This window comes from Mytilus edulis, chromosome 2 (genome assembly GCF_963676685.1).
Source record: "Mytilus edulis chromosome 2, xbMytEdul2.2, whole genome shotgun sequence".
In the NCBI taxonomy this organism is placed as follows: domain Eukaryota; kingdom Metazoa; phylum Mollusca; class Bivalvia; order Mytilida; family Mytilidae; genus Mytilus; species Mytilus edulis.
The window spans coordinates 60,461,053-60,475,343 of NC_092345.1; the positions used below are offsets into that span (position 1 = coordinate 60,461,053).

At 32.5% G+C, this 14,291-nt stretch overlaps 1 protein-coding gene across 1 annotated transcript in view; it reads right to left on the reverse strand.

Annotated features, from left to right (window-relative positions):
• LOC139512570 (NACHT and WD repeat domain-containing protein 2-like) overlaps positions 1-14,291 on the reverse strand; it is a 40,058-nt gene that overhangs the window by 4,444 nt on the left and 21,323 nt on the right. The window contains exons 3-6 of the mRNA XM_071300290.1: positions 6,800-6,916; positions 4,687-4,890; positions 3,849-3,993; positions 1,167-1,723 (exon numbers count right to left, since the gene is read on the reverse strand). Coding sequence (XP_071156391.1) covers positions 1,167-1,723; positions 3,849-3,993; positions 4,687-4,890; positions 6,800-6,916 — 1,023 coding nt within the window. The remainder of the gene's footprint in view (positions 1-1,166; positions 1,724-3,848; positions 3,994-4,686; positions 4,891-6,799; positions 6,917-14,291) is intronic.

Consider the following 14,291-nt stretch of genomic DNA (forward strand, 5'->3'; position numbering starts at 1 on the left):
ATGTTTTAATTTTGATTGTTATAGTGCAATGCCACTTTCACCACTCTACAATACTTCACGGCGACAAGCGTTTATCAGTGGAAGAATGTATAGTACCCAGAGAGAACTATTGATCTTCTGCAGTAAATCTGGCAATAAGATGGGAGTCAAACGCACTATTTCAATGGCGCAATATATAAAACAACAATTAAAGTGACACAAAATAAGCAGGTTGTACACACAGTGTTAGTAATTAACGAAGTTAAGTGTCCACAAGAACTGCTAATCAAACAAATCTTAATAAAAAACGAAAACAAACAGCAAATTATCAATGTAAATATTATTCAGCAACAACTCACAACCTCAATGTTGAAAGGCTATTGAACTACGTAGAATTTCAATCGTTATAAAAATAAGGAGATGTGGTTTGACAGCCACTGAGCTAACTATCCTTCAGAGATCCAAATTAAGTGGATGTGAGCAATTATAACGTGAATTAACTCAAACGAGAAAACTAACGGCATAATTCAAATCATAACAATCCATGAAAAACAAATATAACATACATGAACCAACAAAAACCACTGAACTATAGACTCCTGACTTGGGACTGACACATAATTATTGTTCAGTGTTTTAAACTGAGTGCATATTTAAAATGGACACATTTGAATCATAAACAATCAGTTAAATATAAAAAAAGAAGATGTGGTATGATTGTCAATGAGACAACTATACAAAAGAGACCAAATGACTCAGAAATTAACAACTGAAAGTCACCTTACGGCCTTCAACAATGAGAAAAGCACATACCGTATAGTCAACTATAAAAGACCCCGAAATGATAAATATATAAAAAAAAAAAAAAGAGAAATCTAACGGCCTAATTTATGCAAAAACAAACAAAATTATGATATAATTACAGCTACCTGTGTTATTTTAGTATGCCATTTGAGTTTTAGATTCTTAGATCAAATCAATGCTGATACAATCACAAACCAAATTTCATCCCCAATCTGATATACAGCCATTCAAACTGAGCAAAAGTTTGAAAATCAAAAGACCTTGTCTGAATAATCTACATGGAAATTAGATGTGCAAATGCTCTGCATTCATAATATAAGTCTCCTTTTTTGAATTCTTCAAGGCGAGAAAATAAGAAAAAAAGAAACCGTGTTTGTACTTACTTGACTTGCTCCTTTGGCTGTTAAAGATGTTTTACCACAACCACTTTCACCATGCAGAACAAATGGGAAATTAGAACTCCCGGTAACGTAAGCTTTGATTTGGTCAATTATATCCTGTCGTCCTTGAAACACTTTACAAAAGTTGACACATGCGTGTGAATGTTGTAATACTTCCGTGTATACTGGATCCTGGGATAATTTCTCGTGTTGCATCATGGCTCTCTCTACTAAACTTAGAATTGATGTATGAAAATGTGTTGTGAATTCCTTGATATAATCTGAATGGGATTCCATATCGATTCCTTCCTTTCCGGACCAATCCACAGTAAAACGAGCGACATTTGATTCAGGCATTTTCTTTGCCAGTTTTTCATCACGTAATGTTTTGAGTAACTTTTGCGCTTCGCCATCAACATTTCGAGCTGCAAAGTCAATAAATTTGGCAGCAAACCTGAGAAGTCCGACATTGATATTGCTAATTTCCCGGATGTAAGCTAGAGTGTGGTCTGTTACATTTGGAGCCTTCAATATACCGTGCTCTACTTCTCTTTCTGTAACTGTAAAACAAAAACATTGGCATTTAATAATGTGTTAGTTGCAAATACATTTTTTTTGTCATATCAACCCTTTACATGTTTTTTACAATGCAAAATAGATTTTGAATTAGGTTTGTTAGACAAGAGGCACATGTGGAAACGTCTTGCCTGCTTCATTGATCATGACTAAATTTTATGTTGATTGTCAAATATCAAGTCTTACAAGTGGTATGAAATTATTTCTATGAAAAAGAACTAAAGGCCAGTAGAACATTGTACAATATCGCATTGAAAAAACTATACATTTTGTTTTCCTCATTCGCTGAATCATGAAAATGATATAAAGGGCAACGAAAAAATCCCAAACGGAAACTTTAAAAGATCAAAATTAATTTGCATAAAAGATGAAGTATTCAGGTCATCTTCCATCTGAAAAATAAAGTGTTATAGCGATGATTTACAAGTGATACAAGTGAGAGGTTTAGCTAGCTATAAAACCAGGTTTAATCCACCATTTTCTATATAAGAAAATGCCTGTACCAAGTCAGGAATATGAAAGTTGTTATCCATTCGTTTGATGTGTTTGAGCTTTTGATTTTGTCATTTGATTATGACTTATATCTAGAAATTGACTATGAGGGTCGGTTGAAAACAAAACTTTGCAACAAAAGAGATGATTTCAGCTTCCAAATTGTGTGAATTTTCATTTTTAAACCAAGAGTTCCCAATGAGGAAGTTGAAATCATCACTTTGTAAATTTTACGGAAGCCATCACGAGTTGGTTGACCGTTATGGAATATCCGTTTCACAGATGATATCGGATATGTTCCTTATGTCGTAACTACAATCCCGTTCCCTTTTCACGAATGTGACCTACCGAATTAGACTATTTACCCCTATTTGTGACATTTTTACCTATTGTTTTTGTTGTTTTGTTCACACATCGTTGTCAATATAATGGAATTTGATGCGACTGTCATAGAAGTGAGAGGTTTAGTTAGCTTTAAAACCAGGTTCAATCCACCATTTTCTACATTTGAAAATGCCTGTACCAAGTCAGGAATATGACAGTTCTTGTCCATTCGTTTTTGGATGTGTTTTGTTATTTGATTTTGCCATGTGATTATGGACTTTCCGAATTGATTTTTCTCTGAGTTCAGTATTTTTGTGATTTTACTTTTTACTCCTTTGTCTAATAATCAAACATTTGTCTCGTATTCTGCGACAATTTGATTTTTTTTACAACTAACTTATACTTGGGCCGGTTTAGAGCTTTACATTCTGTATAAATACTTGTATACTGTTGTTGCCATTGTTTTGTTGTATCTTTAATGTTTACCAAACTCTATAAAAAAGGGGACGAAAGATACCACAGGGACAATCAAACTCATAAATCTAAAACAAACTGACAACGCCATGGCTAAAAATGAAAAAGACAAACAAACAACAGCACACATGACACAACATAGAAAACTAAAGAATAAACAACACGAACCCCATCAAAAAACTAGGGGTGATCTCAGGTGCTCCGGAAGGGTAAGCAGATCTTGCTCCACATGTGGCACCCGTCGTGTTGTTTATGTGATAACAAATCCGGTAAATAGTCTAATTCGGTAGGTCACATTCATGAAAGTGAAGGGGATTGTAGTTACGACGTAAGGAACATATCCGATATCATTTGTGAAACGGTTATTCCATAACGGTCAACCAACTCGTGATGGCGTCCGTAAAATTTACGACGGGATGATTTCAACTTCACCATTTGGAACTCTTGGTTTAATAGCTTCCTTGTGAGCAGCAAGCCTCTATCAAGAAAATCATGATAGGAAATGCAAGCACGGGAATATGCAGGTGCTGCTGGAATGTTGCTACTTAGAAATGGAAAGTTCACAATTGGAAAGCTAAAATCATCTCTTTTGTCGTAAAGTTTTGTTTTCAATCGACCCTCATTGTCAATCTCTAGATGTAAGTCAAGATATGAGGCTGACTTAACTGTATCTGTAGTATCCTTTATCTCTAGCTCGATGGGATAGATGCGTTCCACATAGTCACCAAATTTTGAATTAATTAGTGAAAGAACGTCATCTATATAGCGGAAAGTAGAGTTAAAGGATATTGCTAACTTCTTATCTTTCTTATAACTTACCAGACATGAAAAAGTTGTGCATTTGTTCTCTGTCTATCCTTTTGGCAATGAATAAAACTTGCGCAGCTTTTCTGCAAATTCGTTGAAGTTTTGTAAACGTGTCCCACCATGTTGCTTGATCGGCATCTTGTAGACCTTTGTGTCTCTGTACAAAATAAAAAAAAAGGTGTAATACTAAAAAGTGCAAATTAATAATTTTGTATTTGCACAATGTCTTTGCAGTAAATGAACGGTATCAATATGCATCTTATAGTTTTTTCTGATAAATAAAAGCATAATGCTGCTACTAATCAATGACCGACAATTACAAACAGAGGGAAGCTGAGAATTATTACAAGTTTAACTTTTATGCAAAGATATGGAGTGCTTCGAGATATCATAAACTGAGTCAACACTTTTGTTTTCAATCGGAATGGAATGCCTATACTCAGAGACATATATACATGTATCGCCGTATGTATCTTCTGTATTAAATATATTCTCTCTTCCAGGACATGTTCCCAATGCTATATATCAGTCTGGCCAATTGAATCATAGCCACATATTAAGGCAACCATTATGATTTCAAGATGGCGTGAATATCGGATAAAACTAATAGCTCTGCACCGTTTTTCGAAGAAAACAATGTGTTTTGTCAGATGTAACGGTTCGTTGAGATATGATTAGAAAGATGCCGAACGCACTCATTATATCAAGGCAATTATAAACTTTATAAGAAAACTTCAGCCCAGTTAAAATTTAATTACAATGCATATTAAAGGTTGTATTTCAAAATGTACAAATTCAATGAATGCACATAATAAATGAATAACTAGTGCCCTCTTGAGATTAAACTTACTTTGTTGTTAAAATTAGTAAGAATGGAACTGATTGGTTGTAGGATATAAACAGGAGGGACCGTGTTTTCATCTTGAATGTACCACTTGTCCATCAGTTCAAGTTCTTCAGGTTCTCCCTTGATACAATCCCTCATCATTTCGAATTCTTTAGCATCAATATGCGTTGGTATCGGACGGTATCCATACTTTTGACCAAGAAATACCTGTAAATAAAAATGAAGTTATTTTACTGTAATCAGAAATGAAAAATGAGCAGGACACATTTACTTTGACATTGTTTTACAACATTTTCATAAGAATAGCATGAACTTGGGCAATGTCAAGATATATAATCAGTAAATAGTGTTAAAAATGGTGGAAGGCCAACAGGTTCATCACTATAAAGCAATGCATTCCTGAACCTGAATCAAGAACCTGTTGTTCAGTGTTTGTCATTTTTTATGTGATTCACAAGTGTTTCTCGTTTTTATTGCATTCTTACAGAACATTGAGGTTTGTATATTTGAAATTTCCAACAGCTTGTGTTTCTTGGATTTTTTTTGATTTTTTTAACCTTTTGATCTATGCAAATATCTTGATTGAACATTGTATCGTAAAATCTGTGTTTCTAAGCGCATGAAATACTCAGCCCTCATTCGAATAGGAATACGTACTTCGTGTGAATAACCTTTATTAAAGTTTAATAGAAAATGGGAATCTATGAATACTCGAAAAGTGTGCGAACGAATAATTTGTGGATATTTCTGAAGCAAACGGAAATAATTCGTATGTATACGTCGTGGTATTGAAGAAAAATGAAGATGACATTTACTTAAATATGAGACCGTTTCAGCCCATTCTCTTGTTTCACGCACGCGAACAAATAAATTAATTACGTCTCGTTTCAATTATTACATAAATTTTTTTATCATCTTCAAACAGCACCTATTGAATTTCAATTGAAAGCTACAAGCTCTACTTTCCGATCAAATAAAGTTTATAATTAAATTATGGAAATTTCAACACTGAACACTGATGTTGTTACAATTTACATTTTATCGTCATTTATATTCGATTTTCTTGTGAATATTTTATGATTAAGAGAGACAATAAAATAAATAAAAGGTAAATTGGCTTGTTATGTCTAATGATTCTTGATGATTTTTGATAATTTATGATCAATACTTTGCTTTCAACTACATTCAATTGTCGATAACATCCAATTCAACTCTAGAAAAGTCGCATCATTTAAAAGAGGAAACTATGATTTTTTTTCTAGATCTATATTTTTTTATATATATGGGAAAGCGTTGAGACCTGTTTGATGTCTCCTCTCTAGTCCGACATCTACACATTTAAAAATCAATTTGGTTCACTGTCCTTTTAATAGCCGTCACACTACTAGGTAGCTCGGAAAGGATAGATATGTATGCGTATACTCTCCGCGAATTTATGTATAAATGTAGCTCCGAAATTGATAAAGATGCTACTTTAAATAACAAAAAAGTTATAAAAAACATCGCAAATTACAACACTACATGTGAAATAAGCATGCCATTGGACTAAACATTTGATGTTTCGTTATATCCCAAATAAAATTTTGTTGGTAGTTTTGTTTGACTGAAAGCCAAAAGAATAAAATTATTTAGGTACAATTTGCTGCACTGGTATTTAGATTTTCATTCTTTATGTATCATTGTCATTTTGTTTAGGCTTTTTTTCTTACCTATTCTGACATCGGACTCGGATTTCATTCAAACTGAGTTTTACAGTGCGTATTGTTGTGTGTTTGTATTTTTTACATAGGCTAGATGTATAGAAGGGGGTTGAGATATAAATAAACATGTTAATCCATGCTGGATCTTATTTTAGAGGGGCTGACAGTAAAATGCCTTCAAGATATCACAAAATATTGTCTTGAATATGTGTCCATAGGACACCATGCCACTCTCACACAATCATATTAGTTCAGGTTTAATGAACCATGAAATCGGGATGAAACTCGTTATTGGCATACAATTCTTAAAGTTATCCTCAATATGCACACGTCTACGTTGTTTCAAAAATTGATCAAAGAACGATATTTCAGATTTTATTTTGCTTGTAATTATGTTATATGTTGATGCTTCTTACCACAAAATTAGGTCCTATAGATAGCCGCTGGCAGTTGTGGATCTCCTGCATACAAAGTGATGTTGTCATGTGATCATCTGTCGCCTCATCTCTTACACCCCATCTCATGTCAACAACCTGAAATATTAAAATTGAAGACTAAATTAAACATGAAGGGGCATGTAACCACAAAAAACATCAATCACAATTTCTTGCAAGCTTCAAGTAAACATTAGAAAAATTGCCATTTGATTGCTCTATGTGGACTTGCAAGCTCAAGCTCGTGTGGGTGCGAATACCGTAAATATTCCATCAGTACTATGTAGCATATCCCCCTTTCCGGGCTCTGTCATCCCTTTCAACCTCATTTTTTTCCATATTTACTTGTGTTTACACCAATCTACAAATGGTTGCATCAATACCTATACAAATATCTTTATGGACACGTTTGAAATGCTTTCAAAAGGAAGTTAAAATAATTTCCGGCAGATAAGCAAGTTAATATTATCGTAGATAAAATTGACCTATGTCTGCTTTTAAGGACTTCGCCAGTCGTGTTGACATGTCTACCCTAACCCAAATATGTGGATGGCAATAATATAATAAGATGTGGTATAATTACCAACTAGACCAACTACCCACTAGTTTTCAAATGAAGATGAACTTTTTTCTGCATGGAATCAATTTCAATTCCATATATTACAAGACAGGTTGCTTAGAGTTCTTTTTTTTTTCATTTTTATGGGCACCCCCACTTTTTTAAGCAAGTCTCATAAGTCTTATTAGTACCAGCTTTCCTCCAAGGAAAACATCATAAAAAAAGTGAGATACCTCATGAATGTGAAATTTCTCATTTAAAACTTATTGAAGTGCCGTTGAAAAAGTTTCAAATAACGGACAGGTCTAAGATGCCCCCATTGGTAGAGATGCATCAAAATAATATTTACTTTTCCATAGAAATCCTATTAAATGATGATCTTTTTTCTGAAATCAGAATTAAGCGAAATGCGTCTTTAATGTCACTTTTATCCAGTAGACACAGTAAGCCATAAAACTGGACTTATTCTATAACGGTCTCATATTTTGATATTACACTCCTAAAAATTCTAGAGAAATACCCATATTAACTAAATTTCCTTTAGGGTATGAAAAATTATGAATTAATCTAAATGAATAAAGGCAACAGTAGTATACCGCTGTTCAAAACTCATAAATCCATGGACAAAAAACAAAATCGAACTCGGCTCATTCTTTTGAACAAAATTAGGGAAAGGTGCATTTTTAGAAAGGACCTTTAAAACGCCCCATCTTTAATTCTCTTTAAATTCTTGATTGTACTACAACTAGATTTTCTCTGGTGCTATAATGATTTCGAGGAAAATATAAATCCGATCTTGAAAAAGAAGAATTTATTGGAAAAACCCATGTGTAAAACCATGTATCAATTTCTCTTTCTTGATTGTAACCCGGTAAATATGTATTCAATCCATACACTTTTACCGGAGAAAGAAGGTTTGAAAGAGGTTGCTTGTTTAACTTGACCCTCTATACAAATGAAGGTAGAATGTTTCTCGCTACAATGGACACACTGTGGTATTTGAGTTTTTTTTTGTATGAATTCCTCTGACTAACAGAAGGCCAAACAATGCCGATGGGAAATTGAAATTGTTGTTGGACCCTTCTTTGAATGTATTCTTAGAGGTTTTCATAAGAGAGCTTCTATCCTTAGACATGGCACTGTTTGGCCATTCAGTTAGAGATACAAACCTTTATAACTCAAATTTCCAACCCTTCTCAATTTCTCATCATATGTTTTAGATGCTTGAAACCCCAAAGATTTAAATAAACCACGAATAGTATAACCATACTTTATCAATGCCAAAGCTGAATTCAAAAACTTTATCACAGGTTTTACTTCGCAATTTCGCACTGCAAGTGTCGAATATCTAACGAGAGGATTCATGATTAAGGTTGTTGCATACTGAAAAGCTGTCAGCGAGTTAAGAGAAATTGAGAAGTTTGTCATTCAAGTATAAAAATAATTTTGACTATTTTGTCAAATTTGAAAAATAAAACAAAAATGATTTTATTTAAAAAGAACGAGTCTTAAGTTTTGACTTGTGCAAGGAGTAGAAGACAATCATCAAGTTCACTTTGATCAGACATGATGTCTGGTCAACAAACTAACCGCACCCGTCTGTATTAAAGGCTATAGAGAAACAATCACTGTTCTCACCTAACAGTAAAAGTCTAGATAATTTCTGGGTGCGTTCTTTATGTTGTCAGTGTTTAAAATTAAAAATCTAAGACACTTGACTTTTCAAATAACCGGAAAATATAATTCATCAACTCTCTATCAATTTGGAAGAAATCGATTGGCAATATTTATGTCCATTTCAAATGCAATTATGAAAAGCCATAAATGATTAATTGTCATAAACGACCACTTTTCTTTCATTATTTTATCATCATCGCCTTCAATTATCTGTCATTTGATAAGATACGTTGTTTTATTTGTTGCCGTAAATGAAAACACAACTTCCGGTCTAACATTGTCGAACAATTATCAATTCCATCTAATTTCTAGATTATTTTCAATGACAACATTAGAGCTTAAAGTGGAGTTAATTTGGTAACAATTGGTTTGGTGAATTTGCAGAAATGAAGTTCAAACAAATATCTTAAAATAGTTTCAAAGTATGAGTTTTTTTTTTTTTTTTTTTTTTGCTATTTGTGAGGAGAAATTGAGATTTCACTGAAGCATAATTAAGGCCTTATTAAGTATCAAAAATACGAAATTAAAAACATGTCTAGAAAGTAACAATCCTTCCTATTAAGATGAACGATACTTTTATATACACTTATATCATGTTCAAATGTCTAGTAAACTTTAAAGTAGTATACTGACATTATTGATTTCAAATATTGAAACATGGTGTAACTCAAACATATTAAGATGCTATTAAACTACTGTCTTGTGTTATGAAAAGGTTGATATCTCGCAAACATGTTGGACTCCGTTATTTTCTGTAAACGCCTTCCAAAGAATAAAGCTTGTAATTCAGTAGCTGTAGTCGGTTGCTGTCTGCCATTATTGTTTTCCCTTTATTTCTAAACTATGTTTGTGTGTTTAATAGCTTACTTTACCATCAAGCTCTATGTTGAGGGTCGTACTGTGGCCAATAGTTGCTAACATCCACGACATTTAGACTCAAGCAGATACCTTAATGTATGTATGTCGATAATTGCTTTATTGTTGTCAATGTCCAGTTAAAAAAGCTTCGTGCATATTGAGGAGGAAAACAATTAAAATGCAATTCAATTGAAGCTGCTGCAAAGTGGGACGCACAAGATGAATGGTAAAAAATTCCAACTGTCACTGGATATATATTGTATGTTTAAAAAAAGGTTCTTCTTTCAGGCTACTAACCGGAAACAAAGGACTTACAAATCCAAATGCATGCTTCACTGCAGTTGAAAATAATACATGTCCGAAAATAACAAAATAGCAATAATTTGCAATGACTGAATTATTTAAGTACCGGAAGCTGTAATCGACATTATTGGGTCTTTGACTGAAAAGTTTTAGCTATAAAGCAGCGTCATTTGAGTGCTTTATCATGAGCAATAAATGTTAACCGGAAATACCTGCCACGCGAAAACAACTGAAACACAAGTTGCTTTAAAACATTTTTATTTTACGTTTAAAGAGAATAATGGTAAGACATGAACATAATTGAAAATCGACTTACAATTCATTGAAAGCTTCATTTAAAAATTGCTCTATTGCTAACTCAAATCAGCAATTTAGCTATGATGCTTCGGAAATAGACTTCCAATATCGACCTTGATCGATACATTGCATTATGTAACACAAACGATTCAGTAGGTTTGAAGTTGACAATTAGTTGACCCACAGAATTTCCTTGCATCGGATATGATATGACATTCTTTAGGAAACGCTCAGCACCCGTGTTAGTCGCAGTGAAGATGATTAACGATAAAAAATTTGAAGGATATTTGATTATATCCATGACAGACAAAATAAGGCATCGGTTATTGCTCAGGGTAATGAACCATATTTTTATTTGACTTTCTAGATATTATAAAATGAACACTTTCATTATCTTTTATTTGTTATATTACTGTATATCAACCACACACATGACCTCGCAGTTCACCTTCACAGGTATGACTGTTTGCGAATTAAGTAAGAGTATCAATGTTTACCAACACTACATCTCAACTAAAACATCGATATTTAGTCCTATTTTTGACAAAAACACGGAGAAAATGTTCGTGTTGATCGAAATATTGTTAAATATGTTGTTTAATAAATGCGTGGACAATCAATCAAACTGAAAAATAAAGATATGTCAAATAAAAATTGTATCAATTATTTTTATTTATATTTCTGATGACAATTATATTTTCATTATCAATTGTGGTCATTAAAAAGTTAATTATTGACAGAAGACAGTAATTTATAGTTAATCAATAGCTTTATCAGTTCTCAAGTACAGGTTGTTACTAATGCGATACTCGAGTTTCCTGAAGTTCAGCTCGCCAATACAATGTGCAAATAATTCAATAATATGAAATAAGGTCCATTAACAAACAGATACCTCATTCAATATATTGCTTGACCAAGGCCTTGTTTAATAATTTGAGTCAACCACATATAAACTTTATGCCAATGTAAAGCGTGACCAAAGTCTCCTTTCCGAATTTCATTTAAACAATCATTTTATTGAAACGTGTTCTAATTCATATAATGTACATAATGTTTAGGTAAATTACTGTTTTGTTTTAAAAGACACTATAACCATCAAAAATACACTGACAGGGTTCCGCGGAAGCATGTGTTTTGCCTGCGATTGCTACTGTGAGTGTTAAAGTGTAATGCTGATTGCTCAAAAAGTTCAATTTATATATCAGTAAAATTCAGAAGAAAAAAACAGAAAATATATTTATTCTGTTTTTTGGTGATTTCCATTTGACATGGCTCTGTACATATGCATCTCGTCATTGTGATATTGTGCAATGGTAAATTTTGTATTCTTGTTTTTCAGTTTTGCAAATGTGCTTTGCGTAAATGCCCTTTTTGTTGCTTTGCTTTACATGGCATTGCTCTGGACTTGTACATTCCGTCATTGTGTTATTGTGCTACAATTTAGGGTTATTTCTTGTATTCCCTTCTATCAATTCTACTAATGAGCTTTGTCTATATGCCTTATTGTGTTTTTGTGTTACATATTATTTATTTTTTATAGTGAATAAGATAACAACATGATTCCATTTTTTTTGACATTTTTGCATATTAAGTCTATTTGTTTTGTTCACAAATCGTTGATTATATAATGGAATTTTATTCGACTGTCATACAAGTGAGAGGTTGCCTGTAACAAGTCAGGAATATGACAATTGTTCGTTTCATGTGTTTGAGCTTTTGATTTTGTCACTTGATTGAGGGATTTTCCGTTTTTAATTTTCCTGGGCGTTCGGTTTTTTTGTGATTTTACTTTTTATTATCGAGAAGAAGCTCATTTCTAAGTTTAAAACATTGCATGAAAGTTTAACAAAAGGATCTATACCTTAAAAGTAAGACATCTACTGTTACACAAAATGTAAACTTCAATATTAAAATCATAAAATCACTTTGTCTTTAATACTTCTTTTTGCAATCAAATTTTCTGTAAGTATTCAGGATTTGAAAATATATATTACCAGACTAAGCATCTTATAACAGCAACTTCTATCAAATCATCGACTCGTAATCAATGAAACATTAACATTAATTTTCTAAAGAAATGCATTGTTAACTAACATTTCATTTCTCTATGATCTAAGTGAATGGGCGTATTTTCATTGTAGAAAATTCGACACAGTGTGAGCTCAGCTCAGTTTTCTACCTTGTATTTTTGAGCACATACTTTTACTTGACCTTTTTCGAACTTCTGATAAATAGGATCAAGTTTTTCTACAGACTACAAATAAATCTTAACGGAATCTGTCGATAATTTTGTGACGCCAACAAAAAAATAGGTTGATTTAAGTGGAAATAAAAAGACTCAACAGTTCCAATTAATGATTAACTTTAGTCAACGAGTTCAAACAACCGACCCTGCTCATTTGTTCGAGACACAACGGATATAAATGCGCACCGTTGTATTCTTGACTATTGTGGAATGCTTTTCTTGTTTTAATTCTAAAAGTCGCATAAAATTTTAATTTGTAAAAATTAATCTATGATATATTGTCCTATAAAATTGTCCTATTTTTCAGCAACCAGTTAAGATATTCTATAAGCACTTATTTATTCGATCAATGATGGTTTCAATTCATATGCCTACAATTACTGCAATCCCCTGTCAATTATTTTATTTAAAATAGATAAGGACAGATCATGTGCAGTTGTATTCACAATTAACTTAACCTTTTATAAAGATAATTGTCGGATGAGACTTGATGGAGAGTTTGACACTAATGACACAGTGGTACATTTAATGATGGATTGTACGGTATGGAGATATACGTACAATGATATGAGATATACGTTTAATGATACGACATAAACGTACATTGATACAAGATATACGTACACTGATACGAGATATACATACACTGATACAAGGCAGTATACGTACAATGATACGAGATATGCGTACAATGACGCGAGGTATACGAGATATATGTCAATGACGCGAGGTACACGAGATATATGAGATATACCACAATGATACGATGTAAACGAGATATACGAGGTATGCGTACAGTAATACAAAAATTGATGTACTTCCTTAAATTTTCTATTTCAACAATTCAAAGTATGTTTAAATGATTTTTAAAAACATATTATAACAAAACTGATCCTTTTCCGAACTTTTATTGAAATGAAACTTTATCCAGTATTTAGTCTATTCTTCTCAGTTTGAGAAGTGGAAAGGAAATGATTAATTGACAAAAAAGTACCGTCTATTTGCATTTTAATGTTTACATAGAATGTATGCTATTGTGAAAAGTGCAATTCAAATTCAAATCAATGTATAAACTATTACAACGATAGTTTGAGAGGCGATTCGTACGTTATTTGTACCGTAACTATAGTTATTTACATGTATGCTTTCGTGTCTAATTTCGTAATATAAAAAAAAAAAAAATTAAGCTGTACTGGCCAATCAAGACATTAAACCCTTTTTTTTTTTTTATATATATGTGGTTTTCTGTAGACATCGATTTTTACATTCAAAAACATTCATATTTCTATCCTTTCTGTCCCTCCATTGTATAATTCATAAGAAAAATTATTGAATAAAGATCTAAAATCGTTCATAATAAATCATTCTTCTATATATCCATAAGCTTACAATAGTCGGCACACCTAAAGTAAACCAAACATAAAAAACCTTTAATAAATCTTGTACAATTCAAATGGCAAACTTGTTGACTAGTCGTAAATTATACCATAGGGTAAAGATTTCAAAACCTTAACACACTTCAATCATTTTAATAC